Source organism: Phyllostomus hastatus, unplaced genomic scaffold (genome assembly GCF_019186645.2).
Source record: "Phyllostomus hastatus isolate PE091 unplaced genomic scaffold, TTU_PhHast_1.1 phas_scaffold_345, whole genome shotgun sequence".
In the NCBI taxonomy this organism is placed as follows: Eukaryota; Metazoa; Chordata; class Mammalia; order Chiroptera; family Phyllostomidae; genus Phyllostomus; species Phyllostomus hastatus.
The window spans coordinates 18,170,898-18,189,773 of NW_025334024.1; the positions used below are offsets into that span (position 1 = coordinate 18,170,898).

General features: G+C 47.0%; 1 protein-coding gene across 1 annotated transcript; it reads right to left on the reverse strand.

The window, feature by feature from the left end:
• Window positions 1–9,589: 9,589 nt before the first annotated feature.
• On the reverse strand, window positions 9,590–15,133 carry LOC123806127 (chemokine-like factor). The gene is made up of 4 exons (XM_045819139.1): window positions 15,033–15,133; window positions 13,930–14,088; window positions 12,142–12,237; window positions 9,590–9,706 (listed from the first exon to the last, which is right to left on the reverse strand). The coding sequence occupies exons 1-4, from the start codon at window positions 15,102–15,104 to the stop codon at window positions 9,590–9,592; spliced, it is 444 nt and encodes a 147-aa protein (XP_045675095.1). The 5' UTR covers window positions 15,105–15,133.
• Window positions 15,134–18,876: the final 3,743 nt, after the last annotated feature.

Below are 18,876 nucleotides of genomic sequence, written 5' to 3' on the forward strand. Positions count from 1 at the left end.
GTGCTACCCCATCTAATCTGTGAGCTGCCCCAGGGGGCACGAATTCTCACCTTGGCATTAAGCCCGGCACTATCCAATGGGGTTGGCAAGTATTTACTGATTATGGAATGAATTCAAAGAACTTAAACTTTTTCGTTCTGGATTAATTTGTTACCATTGCTTAACTTCTCTTGAATCAAAGTCTCACCTCCCCACTCCCCACCCCACATCTCCCAAGCGTGTAATCTGCCATATTTTGGGCTCTTTCTATGAGGGTTTGAGTCCCAGCCCATCCCGGCCTGGTGACCCAGGGCAAGGCATCTAACACCATGTCTGTACAATGAGTTGTAAGGATGAGGTAAGAACGTGCCTTGCCTCGTGTGGGGCACACGCTGGGAAGCTCCTTTCTCCCTTCCTGCATAGGCTGGGACTCGCTGTCGACCATCCACTCTCCACTCCAATCATTGTTTTCATGTGCCTTTAAAATACTCTCTAATCCAGAATAGGCAGAGTCCTATTTATAGACTTATTGCAAGGGTTCAAAAAATTGTGCATACGATTCTGAAAAGGGGGCTCTGCAGATTCGTTTTTGTCCCTCTTTGGAGAATGAGTATTGGAAGGAAGGCTCTCTTGAGCTTAGCGTTTGCGTAACTTCACATCTTCTGAGGTTGATGGGGGAAGAAAGGGAAGGGGTGGTGGTGAGGATGTTGTTCTGGAAGTGAAATCATGAAGGCCTGCCAGCTTCCCTTTTCAAAGGGTCTTGACACACTCATCTACAATGGAGTCTCGAAGGCCTCTACTTACCCCTCCAACATAGAATAAATGCCTTCTTTCCTTTTCTTGCATTGCCAAGACAGCAACTATTAAAAGGAACATAGTTGTAATGAAACTGTTGATAAGATCCTGTAATACAGAATTAAACATCGTCAACTTTACATGAAAATGTAATTTCACAAAATATTTAAGTTGGTCAGTCACCCAGCTAAGGATAGATGCCTTTTGAAAACTTTCCCTTTGATGGAGAGGAACCTCCAGCAGCATAATTCTTACATCTTCCAGAGACATGAGTTTATGGGACTTGGAGGTCCTGGATAAGACTTTGTCAATAGAAATGGGTTTAATTTCATCAAAGAATGCCATTTAAAAAAAGGCTGACAACTTTTCCACTAGATTTTTCTTAAAGGCCATAGAAAGGTGAGCACAGAAAAAAACCTAGAGCCCTGCCTGGTGTGGTTCAGTGGATTGAGTGCCGCCCTGTGAATCAAAGGGTCACTGGTTCGATTCCTAGTCAGGGCACATGCCTGAGTTGCAGGCCAGGTCCTCAATAGGGGGCACTCGAGAGAAAACCACTCACTGATGTTTCTGTCCCCCTCTCTCTCTCCCTTCCCCTCTTTCTAAATATAAATAAATAAATACATACATACCCCTAGGGATCTGGGGGCCTACCCCATATTGATTTTCCATAAATATGATTTTTGAAGCCTTATATTTTAAATTAATGTACTTCTGTAGTCTATTTCACACTACATTTGTTTTAATATAAAAATAAAATTTTAGAGTAGGACTTCCCCAATTTAATTCCACTCCCAAATCTGCAGGTGGAACTGAGCCTTTGGAAGTTGGGTCATATTTATTCTGTAGGTTCACACATCTAAGGAAGTTGGGAACCCATCCGAGGAGCAGGCCAGGCATTGCAGGGTAAATGCCTTGTGCTGTCGACACGTGCTGTTTCCTAAGATGGGGCCCTGACATCTACAGGCTAGTGTGTCCTTCCCTCTGCACTTCGGCACTGGGTTCTTCAACTGCTAAAGAAAGGGCGAGGATGAGTGGGTGGGGGTGTATTCCTGAGGACAGGAGAGGCTGGGCTTTGGTAGTGGAACAGTAAAGGAAGAGACTGGCAAAAGCCCAGGGCGATAGAATGACCGTGTGGCTCAGATGTCTAATTTGAACATTTTTCGTTTTCAAGTGGCCTGGCTTGGTAGTGTCAGCCTGCCTGGTGTGCTTCCCCAGACACGGCAGGGGCCCTGCCATCCTGGGTGTGGCGTCCTGGTGGCTGCCATGGAGCTCTCCCGTGGGCCAAGCCTCCCCCCCATCATTATCTCATTTAACCCCTGGAGAGCACCCCAAAAAGTCGGTGTGCTTACGTTCTCCACTGAAGAAGATGTAACGGGCTCAGAGAGGTTTGTTAAAGTGCCTGAGATCGCACATCTGCCGAGGAGAGACCCCCAAGCAAGGAGGAAAGGAACCATCCCCCTAGGCTGGACGTGCAGCACCTGCCTTTGACACTTTCTGCGGGGTGGGCTGTGGGGGGTCACAAGGGACAGGACAGAAGAGGTGATGGTGCCTTTTGCTGATGTCACATGTCGAACTCATTTTTGGCCTGCCAGTTCCTAGACGTGTGACCTGGGGCACGTTTTACCACTCCCTTGCACCCACACGCTAGTTTGTAACATGAAGATAATCCCTGGGGCTCACTGGGTTGATCTGAGGACTCCATGGCATAAGGAATCCGAAGGCATCAGGTAGGATGCCCGGCATTTGTGGGTGGTGGGAGTGCATCAACATGCAGATTGGAGACATCTGTCCTCAAAATATGCACAGATAGCAAAGTTGGCAAACTCCAGATGTTTTCCCTATTGAGATTGGCAAGCAAGGAACCCTTTTGTGGGGGGTGAACTTGCTTCTTGGAAGGGCACTGATGTCTCGTTGGACACCCGGCGGGGAACCCTGGAAGGCGTACATGGAACAGGGCTGGTGAGGGTTGGAAGTAGGTTCCAGGTGGTTCTGTAGGCTGAGCGACTGGTCTGGCAACTGTGGGACAGGTACGGTGGTTTGCAGCTCTGCGGGAAACCTGGTACCCGAGGTCTGTGCAACTAAGATGTTCAAAGATGTGAATGAGGACTATTATAAGTAAGAAGCAGAGTGTAGACTGGTTAAAATAAAAGTTAACTAGCTGTGGTCATAGACCATTGAGAACTTGGGTGAAAATACACTAATCATGATGACAATAATAAACCAAATGCAGAGCAGGCCTACCTAGCCAGCCGCTGACTCCCTGTCACGAATCCATCTCCTTGTTGGACTCCTGGATGGTACAGTTCACTCTGACCCTTACCCGAAAGGAAGTGCCCTCCTGAACTGTCCCCAGGGGCCAATGTTTGCCTTGCACCTGACATTTCCACAGTAGCCCACCTTTCTTGAGCACTTACTATGTGTCACGTTCTGTGCCAAGGTGTTAATATGTGATCTCATTTGATTCTCACAACAAAATGTCATGATCTCCAACTTACAGATGAGGAGGCAACTTACCAGAGGTTGTCTAGCCAGTAAGTGGCCATGACCCTCAGCAGTCTGACTTGAGTGTCCAAGGGCCTTCTCCTGACTACCCCCTCCCCCTTTTGCCTGAGACACAGACCCTCTTATTAACCTCATCTTTGACAGAGAGATGCATTCTCCGTGATCGGGTAACACTGCCGCTGAGCCTCGCTACGTGCGAAGGACTTCTGGTTTCCCCATGAATGCCATCCTTACTCTTCCCCCGTCCCCCCTCCCCCCACCTTGACTAAATACCCTGTTAACTCAAGTAACCCCCTCTTGACCAAAATGAGAGATGGGTTTGTTACTTGATGGCTATTTTTCCTTAGGGCTCTCAAACTGTTCTCTGAGAGAAATACAATGAGGTGGCATTACAACCGGGAAAGAAAAAGATGCTAATGTTGAATGTTTATTTTTAAATAGCGCTATCAGAAAAAAGTGGAACATTTAAATTTGTTTCGCAAAATGTAGTATTTGTAACAAGAATTTATATACAATAAACATTAGGGGGTGGTTAGCTAACTGCGACCTTCACTGGCCCCCTCTGCGCCGGGAGTTCTCCAGACTCCTGGAGGAGTCTGATCCGGAATCTCCAGAACCGCTGTTTTCCACTCGTCTTACTTGAAGGGGACAGTCTAAAGCTATGACTTCTCATGTATAAATGTAAAGCTATTGCTGGTGGTTTTTGAATCATCGCTTCTACAGAGTTTTGTTTTAAACTATGTTTATGTTCTTTTTAAAAAATGGCCTTCTATGTGGGCAAAAACATCTGCTTGACCAGGACTCAGTGTCTCCGACCATCCCGGATAATATTTCTTACAATGCAGAAGTGTTAAAAACACGGGCTATTCAGAAGACAATAAGTGCAATTTGTACTCTCCTTGGGGGCATCGACACTAGACTAGGGTGGGTAACGTTGGTAACACAGCCCCACAACGAGGAGGGTGAGCCTCCATGGTGAGGCGAGGGACGCCGTGTTCTAACTGGGTCCGATGCAGAGCTGTGCTGACAAGCCCGGGGCTGGCTGAGGGCTGTGTCTGCGCCCTCCCCATGGGTGTCAGGGTCACGGGCACGACCTTCACAGAAGCGAGAAGCTGCAATTGAGACTGGGGCGTGGGTCCCCGAGCCCAGGCTCCAACATATCTCATGCCAAAATATGGTCCTGGAATCTACAGACCTCAGTGGGTCATCGTACTCGAGGCCAGTACTTGTTGGTGCCACCTTGCTGAGGGTCTAAAGCCTTGATCCATCAGACTTTCTACTTCCCTGCTGGGGGCTTTCCCCCCAGCCCTTGACCAGAGAAGAATGAGAACAGGGGAATCAGGAACTTTATCTCCATGAGCCTTGAAGGAAATTGACACTTAAAATCAGTACTCCTTGCCCTAATCCTCTGCCTGCTGGGCACCAAACCGTCTTGCCTGGAGAGAAGAGCGGGAAGAGAGTGGCGCCTGTGTGTGGGCAGGGCTTCGGACCCGTGTGGAGACCCGAAATGGTGGCAGTGAGTGGCAGTGTTGAACAGGTCATGTGGTCTCTGGCCTGCTGCACTGGCCTTCTGGCAAGGTCCCAAGAGACTCCGGCGCATCTCCAAGTCCACCCACCCTCTGAAGTTTCAGTTAGTCACCTCCTGGGCATCAGTATTGTCACTAAACCAGCACAGTTGTCACTGTGCCGAGGCCTCCCTCTTACCACCCAGTGGCAGCTATTTACCCCTCTGAGCAATATGTACGCGTCCTTCGTCTTACAGAAGCTGAAAGGGCAGACTGGAAGGGGAGGGACTGGGTGGATAAGAATACAGTTTTGGATCTTGTTTCAATGGGTGTTTAAAGTAAACTTCCAAGTCAATTAGATCACTCACCACCGGACCAACTATGCTGGTTAGTATGTGGGTGCTTATATGCGGACTTGCTAGTTAGCTGAGCGTCAGAGTAACTGGGCAGCCTTTGTGGTAAGACAAAGTTCCCCGCCTCCGAGGCTCCTGGGAGTCCGCCGGGCACATCCATGTGCTGGTCCAGGCCCTGGCTCACACCCTGGAGGATGGAAGCGAGGAAAAAGCAGGGACTCTGAAGTTCACGCTCCCACTGCCATCCAAAGAAAAGAGAATGCTCTCACCCAAGGACAGAGGTAGCAGGAGGAGGCCTGGCTGTGTCAGAGGTCATTAAAGGCTTGCTACAAAGGTAGCTAGAGCTGGCCTGAGTTGCCTGTGACCGCTGTGAGAATAGCTCCTCTTTCACGCTTAGGAGCCCCACCTCTTGCCTCTGCCTGGAACACTTCCTGGACACCGGCCTGGGCCTTACGGCGAAGCAGAGTGCCTGGCCCCTCTCTCCTGCTTTCTGGCGGTGGACCTCTTCTCAGAGGGCCCTGGCCCTCCTGCCCACAGCTGCTGACCTTGGTGCTGTGGCGCCCTCCATCACTCACCCCAAAGACCTGTTTCCCCCGCCCCCAGGATAATCAGTTCATCCTTGGCTCCAAATTTGAAGGAAACCACGAAGAAACAGGACAAGAGACAGAGCACATAAAGTTCAGAGAACCTGGGGACAACAAAGATGGAGGGAGCGTGGAGATAGAGAGAAGCCATCACAAAGCAATAGGGCATACATGAAGGCGGGAAAGAACCTGGGCTTCAGAGTCAGACAGACCTGGGTCCAAATCTCAGCTCCCCTGCCTACCTATGCCCACAGGCAACTTCAGTCCCAGGTTCTCACCTGTCAAACGGAGTGGGGCGCGACTACAACCTTGGCGGGTTGTTGTGAGGATTAAATAAGGTAAGACGTATGAAAAAAGCATCTGGCGCATGGTATGTGCTCAAGAACAGTTACTTTACCTTCCCTTCTGGACAGTTTCCACGGACAGAAATGTTAGTGTCCCCTCTGAAAGCTCTGCATGGCTACAGCTCTCCATAACTAGGAGGGTCTTCCATATGTCCAACTAACGTTGCCCAGACTTGGCTTTGTCTGCTTCCTGTTGTTGCTCAGCACTCTGTGGGGCAGAGAAAGCTCAGCAAGCCTTTTCAGAAAATCTCTCAGACACTCGGAGAAAGTATTTTGAGTTTTAGCTCCATAGCAACCCACTCTACCTTCAGGCTAGAAAAAGGCACTATTAGGAAGTGGGGTGCAGAAGAGGCCCGAGCTCCGAGTTAGGGCTGTTCGCGGTGCAAACTACACTGGTAAACGCCGCCCAGCTACCTTACGGAGTCTGCCAGACGCTTCGTGATGAGTATGTGCTTTGTGCCAGGCACAGTGCTGTCACGGGCATGCTGTGAGGCAGTTATTGCCACACCTTTCCTTCCCTGCAGTTCCTGGACGGGGAAACTGAGGCTAAAGTTTACACAGCTGGGAAGGTGCAGGGCAGGGAACTGGGCCCGTGTCGGGGCCCGGACCAAACCGCAGTCCTTGTCTAGTCCGCGAGGAGGCAGAGCCTCAGGCTCCACGAGAAGCAGCATTGCTCTGAGACCTGAGGGATCAGCTTTGGGATGTGGGGTTCTGACACAGCTGTGGAAGAAGGCCGTGCGGTGTCCCCTCCACCACCTGGCTCCCCTCTGGGAGCAGGGACCCTGAACACGCACGGGAAGGCGGACTCCTTCAGTCTTTCTACAACGCCGCCACATCCACTCTCGCTTTGTTTGGGAAGTAGAAGCATGTGCTGCTTTATGAGCAATAGTAAGAAATGGGTACCTACAAATATATGAATTAAAATTTTCTTTAGGACAAGCTGAAAAGCCCCATGTGTCCAGGGCCCTAATGAGATGGAAGCAGGTGTGTGTGCTGCTACCTGGCAGACAGCGGGGTCCAAGGCTAGTTTCTCCCCCGGGGACAGGGAACACCCCAATGGCCACATCTCGGTTATGTCCTTGTCCAGAGAGACAGCTCTGGGCGTTCTCCCTGAAAGGACAGCCTCTCCTCTGGGGCCGAGGGCAAAGCTTCTATTTGAATTATGAAAATGAACACTTACAAGTAAGGACCAATGTATGAAATTCGTCAAGTGGTGAAGTGTTAGCATATATATTAGAATAAAAAAAAGAACAATGCAGGTCTCCAGAACTGTGATTACTATGTAGGACTCATGGGCTTCTGCGGTGAGGAAACACGCGGCTGATCCTATGAGAAGACCCTGCGGTGAAACAAAAGAAATATTTTTTTTAAATATCTGATTTTTATTTTTGTTTTTTTTAAAGATTTTATTTATTTATTTTTAGAGAGGGAAGGGAGGGGGGGAGAGAGAGAGAGAGAGAGAGAGAGAGAGAGAGAAAGAAACATCAATGTGCAGTTGCTGGGGGCCATAGCCTGCAACCCAGGCATGTGCCCTGACTGGGAATTGAACCTGCAATGCTTGGTTTCCAGCCTGCGCTCAGTCCACTGAGCTACACCAGCCAGGGGAGAAAGATTTTGTTTTAATGCGCGTGGGTTATTAAAAAGGAACATAAACTGTCAGAATGCAAATGTGATTGTATTGAAACTGTATTGTTTTGCACATACATTTTACTCTGAATTTTAAAAATATTTTTAAGAGATGATATGATGCATGCAAATAATGAAAACGCACACAATTTAGAAGGATAAAACATAACATCAGTTTATGTTCTTTCTCCTCTCTGAACCCAACCCTAGTCTGTCTCCTTAAAAGTAACCACTGTTAACAGTATATGTTTTATGCCAGGAAGAAGTATGTATATACAATTAGAGTGAGTATATATGGATTTTGACGGAGTGAGGGAGAGAGCCAGCTTTCTTCCTTCCCAAATAGCTGCTGATGATCCCAACGCCATTTATTGGGAAACACCAGTATTTTCCCCACTGATGTAATACCCGGTCTATTTTATATACTAACTTCTCAGGTGGATTTGGGTCTTTTTTGAGACTGTTCGTTCCCATTGATTAGATGATTACTTCTCTAGTACTTTGGAAATTACAAGAAATTTGTTTTATATCATATACTCTGATCTGGATCCCCTTTCTATACTCATTCTCAGATTGTTTATGCGTTCCATGCTTGTTTTGGTCAAATTCTCCAAACTAAGACTTTCGGGTATTTTCATTGGGATTTCATTTAATTTATAATCTGGAAAAGACAACATTGGGTCTTACTATTCAAGAACAAAGTATGTCTTTCCAGTTATTTTAGTGGTTTTTATTTCCCACTGTGTGGGAGAGGAACGAGGGGAGAGGTGGGGAAAAGATGAGGCAGAACGAGGGGGACCGGCAAAGGGGACTCGGGGAGCTGTCCGCTGGCTGAGGCCACAACCGCCCTGCCCTCGCCCAGCACCTGCCCAGCCAGGTCACCGGTTCTCTCTGCTCACCAGCCTCAGGATCTTCAACACTCCCGTGGGCGAGAAGAAAAAATGCTTGATGCTGTCCCTGAATTTGGACGGGACTTTGGCCCGGCCCGCCGCACGGTTTCGGATAGCCTCCTTCTCTGATTGACTCAGGGCCCCTGGTTCAGGGGCCTTCGGCAGTAGTGGAGCTGTGGACTTCTGTGAGGGCGCGGTTTGCACACTGGGTTCCGGGTGCCCAGGGCGTGGGGGCTTCCCTGGATGTTTGGGCTTCGCTGGACGCTGTGCTGTGTGTGCGCCGCGCCCAGGATGCCCGGAGGCGGGAGGCCGGGAGGCGGGAGGCCGGGAGGCGGGAGGCCCGGAGGCGGGAGGCCCGGAGGGGGGAGGCCCGGAGGCGGGAGGCCCGGAGGCGGGTTGCTCGGAGGCAGGAGGCCCCTTGGGTACTGGCTGCGTCGGGGGAGGTCCCTGGGATGGCAAGTCCCCTAAAGGTTCCTTGGAGTCGTTAGACTGCATGGTGGATCCAGGCCTGGCTATGTCAGGCTAACCCTGCGCCCCTGACCCTGCACGGTGGCAGCAGGCCCTCCCCGGTCACCAGCGTTGCGCCCCAACGGCTGCTGGCTGTCGGCTGCCCTGCCTCGCGCGCTCCCAGCTCTCCTTGCCCGAGGACAAACCATGCTCTTCAGCCACCTTCCTCGCCACCTGAGGGGAGCAGTAGCCTAGCCTGAGAACTCAGAGTGCACCGCCCCCCCTCACCCCACTCCAGTGCGGCCAGCCAACTAGCCAGGAATGGGGCTCCGAAGACCATTTAGAGTAGTCCCAGCTCCTCCGCCGCCCGGATAACCGGACTGATCCCGTCTAGCACGCGCAGCGCTCGGTGGAAGTTACAGTACGGGTGGACCCTGGGCTCAGAATTCCTACATCTCTCCCTCCCGCCCGCATATTGAGATGAAAAGGGAAACAACTGCAGAAGCCATGTGGGAGAACAAAGAGATAGGTTTAATATGAAAAAGGAATATGAAAGTACAAAACTTATATTTTTTCATGAACAGCTTTTTTCTGATAAGGACCACTTGGATTAAATAGAAGCTTCCTGTAAATAAGAACCGCGTCGGCAATGGAGCACACCACGGTCAGGAGTCCAAACACCTGGAAACAAAGACACAGTGTCACTGTTGTGGCAGTCATCTGGACTTCCGCCCTTCACACCGGTTTTTCTTTCTTTTTTTCTTTTTCTTTTTTTTTTAGTGGTCTGCCCACTGGTTTCCTCGCCAGCCAGGGTTCTGGGATTGCTCCCTGCTGAGCCACCTAGTGCTAAAAATGGGAAGAGACCTCAGAGATCATTTTATTCTCACTCCCAAGTTTTCCCAATGCCTGCCTAGAGAAAGGGAAAACATAATTGAGTGAGGAATAACATCGGATTGGTGTGGACTCGGAAATAAATACTGGTCTGGATCTCTTGACTAGCTCCTGGAAAGTATTGTTGAAAGGCCTACTGATGATATTTCCAATTATCAGTCTACGTTTCTATCTCCAGTGTCCCACGGTTTACTTTCCTGCTGCAAACTCTGCTGGAAAAAGGGTCCAAGTTAACACCAGCTCAAGGTTCAACCATGGCGATAGTAGCTGTGATGAAAACTTTGGAGAGCTGGAGTGATACAATACTTCAAAGTGATCTTTCAAAGGCTGGGGGCCATCCATGTAAGGGGTGGGACTCCACATAGGCCTTAAAGAAGTAAAATTAACATCAAGGGAATAAACTGGAACATGGTCTTTAGGCAGTGAGACCCAGTGCCAGGGCTGGAGAAGGGGGACGTCCTGCCCTGCATGCGTGCTGTGTGCTCAGCTCCATCTAAAGGCCTGGAAGTCTGGCTTCGTGGCTCCAGACACAGCCTCTCTTCCACCCTGCATCTCAAGTGTGGCTTCTTAGGTTCTGACCACACTTAGTACCTCCTGCCTCTCCTTTCATGGCTCCGGTACCCTGCATGTTCCTGGTCCCTCCACCTGGAACCCATGCCCCCTGTTCCCTCTGCTCCTGGCAAACTTTGATTCCACTGCCAGAGAGGAGTTGCTTTCTTTTTTCTGTGCCCAGTCCTCTGTCGTCAGCTCACAGACAGCTGTTTGCACTTTCGTTTCCTACTTAGGCTCTACACAACTTGAGGAGAGGGCTCCCAGTCTAGTCCAGTGCCGTCCAGAAGAAATACAGTGTGAGTCACCAGTGTAAGGAAGTCACAGAATTAATTTAAAATTTCCTAATAGCCACATTAAAACATAAACAAAAAATAGTGAAATGAATTGTAATAATATATTTTATTTAGCCCCATATACCCAAAATATTATTTTAACATGTTATCAGTATAATGAAGTTATTAATGAAATTTATACATCCTCTTTAAAAACAGGGTAGTAAGTCTGTAATATCCAGTGTGCATTTTATAGGTACAGCTCATTGCAACACTGATTAGTCACACACATTTCCAGTCCTCAGCAGCCACCTGCGACCAGTGGCTGCAGCACTGGACAGCACAGCTCTGTACTTTGTCAGCCCCTGCTACAGTGCACTTGAAGAATAAGTGAATGAATGAATGAATGAATGAATAAGTGAATGAGAGTAAATCCTGTGCCTGGTCCCTTTTTCTCTATAGCAGAGGTTAGACTTATCTTTAAAGACCAGTGGGGAACATTGCTGTTACAGCACTGTCTCATTTCCAGAATAATTCCCACCCCTCATGAGGCTGCTTCGGGCCCAATAGGGGAGATGAAAAGCCATGGATTCTGACATGCGCGGCTGTCTGAGAGGGATCAGTTCTAAGTGGTCCATGCTACAAAAAGATGAGGAAGTAGGGGAGAGATTTATTTAAGAACTTTCTAGTGTACTTCTCTGGATCAGAACCTAGAAAAGCCAAATAATTTTGGACTTCCTATAAGAAATCTCAGAAGAATATCAGGTGGGACTCTTTCAACTACATTACTTGACACTTTTTCCTTTGGCTGGCTTTCCAGGATAAAGTCTGATTAAACTGAGTTTTGTCTCAGCAAGCAGTGTTCAACATGATCCTTTAGTCACAAGGCCTCCCACCACCATTCCCTTGTCACGAGATGTTATATTCCCTCTGAAAAAGGATCTGGACAAGAGATACCTGGGCTCAGTATGGTCTGCCTCACCTTAACGAGTGGTATGTTGTTTTGTTTGTTTGTTTGTTTGTTTTTAAGGGGGAGCTATGCAACTCATTCATGGTTGTTGCTTCACATCAGGTTTCTCAGAGCCAAGTATTGCAACTGATTTTGGTAGCCTTTCTCACTCTGTGTTTTTGTGGTCTAGTCTAGCCCTGTATACCTACGAGAAATACATAGGAGCCTCTTTATTTGGTTGATTTCATATTAGTTTTAGTGTGAACGCATATTCCTTCATGTTAATCAGGGCATGTATTCATACAAAAAAGTATTAAGCCATTGGGTACCATATCCTGGCCTAGGAGACCCAAGGATGAATACAGCATAGTTTTCTGTTCCTGTATCTATTTCCAGATAAATTTGAATTCTGATCAACCCTAAAGGAAGAAGCCAGAAGGGCTGCCACTTACCCCTCCAAGGAGTATGAATGTTGTGGTTTCTGGTAACAGTGCCAACACCGATATGATCATCATGAATATTGCTGTCACGAATGAGTTGATGATATCCTGAAAACACATAATAGGACAGTCAGCTTTACATGAAGATCACACAAAGAGTCCCCTAAAGGCTTTAAAAGTTCAATTTTATTAAAAAAATTTATTGTGTATATTTTAGGAAGCCAAACCACCACAGTAAAATAACACCTATATTGTGTTTGGTCTACAAGGATGCCTAGCAGTGTTCTTAACCTATAATGCACCAATCATGTAACTACTTAACAGGCTTATTTTTTTCCCCTTAGATGTAGTTGGAGGGAACTCATCTGGTTAGGAGTGGACGATGGGACTGTGGAAGGTTTGAGGTGGAATGGTAGGCACACTGGGAAGGCAGGATGCTCAACTGTAGTAACGTAAGAGGAAGCGTGAAGTAGTCTGCGCTGCAAATCAGACAGGTTTGTAATGTTACGAAAATGCAATGAAGAAAACCAAAAGCAGTAAAAACTTAGGAGGAAGTGGTAATTTTTAGGAAGAAACTCCCGCATATCTATATGCAATGGCTGGCCAATGATGGTGTTATTTCTGACGATGTCCACCATCTCCTTACTGGAATCCTTGGAATAATTCAGCTCAGGCCTTTCTGCCACTAAATGCTGTTATGGACTCTGAGGGTCAGCGGACAAAGGCTTTGTCATCTGTTCTCCCAGACTTCCCTCTAGTCAGGTTCTGGTCTAAAGTGTAGATCAAGTGGGAGTTTGGAGAGGTGCTATGACGATCCTCTCTAATTCCAAGCTTTACCCTTTTGGGGTTTCTCAGCTTGTAATTAGCCTGAAATGCTCATTTTTGGCCTTTGAAGGTGGTTCTAGAAGGTACCACTCTAAGGCACGCTTATGGTTACAGAATAGCTGTAACGTTCTCTTTCTTTCATAGGGGTTATCAGCTTGGGTACCAGCACGTTCAGAGGATGACACGGATGCAGCAGAAGGTCTTCGGAGGGAGATCTAAGGAGCTACGATGCTGAGGATAAGACTTGAAAGAGGAGAGAGAGCTGAAGTCACTCACTCCTAGAACCAGCTTGTCATCCAGGCTGAAGGGCCGTGTTCACCTTAATATCTCCAGGTTGCCTATTTGGAGAGTTTACAGAACCATCTGGGCAGCCCACTGGGCAGTTACTCCTAACGTTATGAATATGGCAGATGAAATCCATATGCTACCAAATAAGGCTCTACGAGGTGAGTTAAAAATTGCTTAGCATTAATAATTGCAGGCAGTTTTAAGTAAGGCAATGTAGTGTTTTATTGAGCCTCCCAAAGTATTTTGATTTTCCATTTAGTGATCGGGGATGTGCAAGATACAGATACTGTGTATCTGCCGCTATCTCTGTCCCCCAATTCTGAGACCATATCAACATGCATTTAACAGGGAGCAAAAGGTTAACAATATTATCTATAATTAGTCATGATCTTCACTTTAAGTTCCTTTAGAAGATCTATACTTAGGTGAATTCTTCTAACAGAAGGGTCAGCCACATCAACTTGCAGATGGTGCTCAAGGGAGAATTTCTGCTCTGCAATTGCTCTGGTCCCCTGAGAATCTCTCTCGGGCACTTTACAGAGCGCATTACCAGTGGGTCGAGTTCCTTCTTCCTGTGCCTATCAGAGATCCTTACTGGCTTAAGAAAACTAAAGAATAGAGTTTATTAAGATGTCTCACTATGGCAGGAAAAAGTAGTTAATTTTAACAATGAAACTGAACACTTACAAGCAAAGGCCAAAACATACAGTCCATTAACCGATCAAGCCTGAGCATATATAAAAGTATGAAAAAGAAGATCACGGTGACTTCGAATCCAGTGACAACAAGGTATGGTTCGGGGGCTTGTGAGATGATAAAAAAGGTCATAGATGTAACAGTGACTGCCTGTAAGGGAAAACAACATGATTTATCAATGATCATTGAATACAAGTTTAAGCTGTAACAATGATCATTTCAAAGTTAGCTCAATAAACCAGTTTCTGCCACATACATCTAAAAGAGGCGTGGCTAAAATGTATGCATGTGTATGACAGAAGCTGTTTACCTATTTAACATTCTCACTAAGGGCTTGTCTTTGCCTGCTACTTTTGCTTTCTGAGAATGTACTACCTTCCCATGTGGCCATTTAATTTTGGGAACTCTCGCAATATAAAATTCTTCCTCAGATTAACCAGAGCTGTTTCCCTGTAACTTTTAACTATTTCCACCCCCTCTCCCACTTGTCACTTCTTTAACATTTAAAAATTATTTTTCCCCTCCCTCTTTCTCTTGAATTCCTTCAACGTATTCTCCTACGGTAGTTGCCACTTTTCTAACTAGGCAGGTCAGCGTTCCCCAAATGATGATTCATTCTCCTCAAACGCCTGTTCAGAACTGACTGCAATGCTCCTGGTAGGCAGGAGGCTCCAGGGACGGGCCATGCCATATAGTCTTGGCTCTGAGCTGTATCAGCCTTGAGCTCAGTCCCTTCTGACTATAGTAAGTAAACACAGCATCCACCGGAGTCTTCTTATTTTGTTGGCCTCTGCAGCTGCCAATTGGTACAACTGCAGCTGCCTTACCTGGGTACCTGGTTTTGGGTCCAACTGTAGGCCACTCAGATAAATATGCTGATTTTGCTTTACGTTTGTGTGAAGTCCCCAAAGGTGAGGACAGTGCCTTATTTCTCTCCTTCCCTCTGGGTTCAGAGCGAGATGCCTTGCCTCTGGGGCGGCCTTGATACGAACAAGGTTCGAAGAGAGGACAGGGCATTCTACTTCCTACTTTATACCCCTCTCACTGCCCTCATCACGCTTGCACACTGCCCCCACCACGCAGCTGGCCCTCACCAGCCGCAGTATCTTCACGTGGCCTTTCACGCTACAGCAGAAAGGGCGATGCTTCAGCTTCTCGGCCTGCATCGCGCTCGCAGAGTCAGCAACTGCACTAGCCCTTCAGCTTCCCACCCCACCACACCCCGCCTCACGGCCTCACGCAGCTGCTGCAACGGCTGCAGCTGCCTCGCACCCCCACCCCTCCCTTTCGGCTCGGCTTCCCCTTCCCGCCCTCATGTGCGCATGCGCTTGTCTTTGCTGCCCGCACTAAAATGCGAGCGCCTGGGGCTGGTGACCCTCAGCAGACAGCTGGAGTTAGTAGGCCAGCGCCGGGTGCCCGCCCCGCCCCGCCCCAAAGACAACCTCCAGCTCTCCATTGTAACATTCTTAGCAGGAAGCGCTCCAGGAATGGTCATCCTGCCACTCCAGACTTTGGACATCTCAAATGCCACCTCCTTGGTTACTCTGTCTGGAGTAGCCACCATCACTCTCCTCTCCTAACATTTACCACTAGCTGGTATGTACATATCTTAAGAATATAAATTGCACAAAAACAAGGGACCGCCAGTGTGCTTCTTTCCCTGCAGGGTCCCCAGGGTCTGGCACAGGGCAGATATAGAATATGCGTAGTCTGAACTCATGGGCTAGGGCTCGTACCTTGGCCCGGCGCCCAGGGGATCGCGGCCTGGGTTTGTAAGCCTGTTCGTTCTGCACATTTGTGTTGTGGCCTCTCACTCACTGGTGCTGATTCTTCCATAGAACAGCCTGTGGCCCTGCAGACACTCAGTTCAACTCCTGTTTGTCACTAGGGCTCCTGTGGAGCCTAGTCACCATCTTGGAGCCCCCCCCCCCTTTTTTTTAGGGATATGAAGTATGTGTGGCTCCTTTTATTTTTTGCTTATTTTATTTTATTTTTATCCTCACCCGAGGACATTTTAAAATTGCTTTTAGAGAGAGAGGGAGGGAGAGAGATAAACATCAATTGGTTGCCTCACATATGCTCCCAGACAGGGATCCTAGGTGCCCAGACGGGAAATCGAACCCACAACCCATGGGCTATGGGATGATGGCGCTCCAACCAACTCAGCCACACCGGCCAGGGTGCGTGGCTACATTTATGTGATTTAAATTCTGTCTTGGATAATTTGGCCATCATCCCCCGCCCCACCATTCAGACCTCTTAGATCCTGTATGTCTCATCTTCAGTCCATTTCATTCAGTCAAATCTGATCAGCAAGTACCTCTGACAGCCTCATCTCAAATCACTTGCGGAAATCTGTGAACTGTATCCTTACGTTTGTTCATGGAAGACACGGACTTGCCATCCATGTGATATGATAGGTCTGTGGCAGATATTACAGGAAGCACAAGGCAGGCTTGCGGGTTTCCGATAACAGGTACAGAGGCTGAGCGAACCCTGTCCCAGATGACTTCCTTTTCTCTGCCCGCCAGGTGGCTTCTAGCATGTTGCCCTCCTTGGGAGAGCTGGGAAACCCCTCCAGCCAAGCACTGGGGTGGGCACCCGCACACACAGTCACTGCTCCTCACTGCAATAGCTTAGGTTGCGGGGCCTGGGCTTCTTCTACCTCACACCTGGGCTGATGTTTTGCTACCTGGCTATGGATGGGTTTTACAGGCTTCCTCCCCACCTCCTACTTGTCTGTCCAATATTAAAAAGTTTAAGAGTTTATTTGAGCCCTGACCGGTGTGGCTTCGGCTTTGCCTTCCCGCAAAGTGAAGGGTCGCCAGTTCCACTCCCAATCATGTAGCACATGCCTGGGTTGCGGGCTGTCCCCAGTTGGAGTGTGAGCAAGAGGCAACCAGTCAATGTGTTTCTCTCATACACTGATGTTTCTCTCCCTTGCCTTTTCTAAAGGTAAATAGTAAACAAAGTCTTTTTTTCAAAGAGTTCATTTGAGCAGAAATCTATTTGAACAGGGTGGCATCTAGTCTAGCAGATAGAAAGGAATTCCTTGGATCTGTACAAAAGGGGAGATTTTTATAGGCAGTAGGGAGCAGAAACAAGGAAGTTATATTAGGCAAGAAAGTTGGTTATTATTTAATATATATTTTATTGTTTATGCTATTATAGTTGTCCCATTTCCCGCCCTCCTTTATTCCCCTCTGCCCTGCACACCCCCTCCCACCCACATTCCCCCACTTTAGTTCATGTCCATGGGTCATACATATAAGTTCCTTGGCTTCTATATCTCCTACACTATTCTTATCCTCCCCCTGTCTAGTTTCTACCTACCATTTATGCTACTCATTCCCTCTACCTTTTCCCCCTCTATGCCCCATCCACTCTCCCACTGATAACTTTCCATGTGATCTCCTTTCCGTGATTCTGTTCCTGTTCTAGTTGTTTGCTTAGCTAGTTTTTGTTTTTGTTTCTTGTATCAGTGAGTCTGTTTTGTTTGTTCTTTCATTTTATATTTCACCCGTAGGTGAAATCATATTGCATTTGTCTTTCTGTGTCCAACTACTTCACTTAGTGAAATATCTTCTAGGTCCATCCATGTTCTCACAGTTGGCAAGATTTCATTCTTTTTTTAATAATTGAGCAATATGCCATTGTGCATGTGTGTGTGTGTAACATCTTTATCCACCCATTTATTGATGGACACTTAGGTTGCTTCCATATCTTGGCTATTGTAAATAATGCTCCAATGAACATAGGGGTGCATTTATCTTTTCAAATTAGTGTTTTTGTTTTCTTCATATAAATATCTAGAAGTGGATGGCTGCATCATATGGTAGTTCTATTTTTAATTTTTTGAGGAAATTCCATACGGTTTTCTATGGTGGCTGCATCATTTCACATTCCCACCAGCAATGTACAAGGGTTTCCTTTCCTCCATGTGCTCACCAACACTTGTTATTTATTGTGTTTTTGACAATAGGCCATTCTGACAGGTGTGAAGTGATATCTCTGTGTGGTTTTGATTTACATTTCCTTGATAATCGGTGATGTTGAGCTTCTTTTCATGTGCCCATTGGCCATGTGTACCTCTTCTTTGGAAAAATGTCTGTTCAAGTCCTCTGCCCATTTTTTAATCAGGTTTCTTTTCTTGATAGTAAGCGGTATAAATTCTTTATATTTTTTGATCAGGTTTCTTTTTCGATAGTAAGCTGTATAAGTTCTTTATATTTTTTGGACACTAACCCATTATTGTATGTATAATTTGCAAATATCTTCTCCCATTCCATAGGCTGCCTTTTGCTGTGTTGATGGTTTCTTTCACTGTGCAAGATCATTTAAGTTTGATGTAATTCCACTTGTTTATTTTTACCTTTGTTGCCCTTGCCTGAGGAGACTGGTTTAAGAAAATATTTCCAAGACAGATGTCAAATAATTTACTGCTTATATTTTCTTCTAGGCATTTTATGATTTTGGGTCTTACGTTCAAGTCCTTAGTACATTTTGAACTTATTTTGGTATATAGTGTAAGATAGTCAGGAGCATTCTTTTGCATGTAAATATTCAATTTTCCCAACACCATTTATTGAAAAGACTGTCTTCTCCCAATTTTACATCTTGCCTCCTTTGTCATTCAGTAATTGACCATATATGCACTAGTTATTTCTGGGCCTTCCATTCTACTCTATTGATCTATGGGTCTGTTTTCATGCCAGTACCATACTGTTTGAATTACTGTAGATTTGTAGTATAGTTTGAAATCAGGGAGCTATTAAAATTTTAGGATTCTTTGTTGTCGTCGTGTGTGTGTGTGTATTTAAACACCTTCCTGAGAGATCTAGTGCTTTTACAGTCCAGAATCTGGATATGTCCAAGTTAAGAGGAGAGTGTGCAGGCTGTGAAGCAGGATAGATGGGCTTGAATCACCTCCACTACATA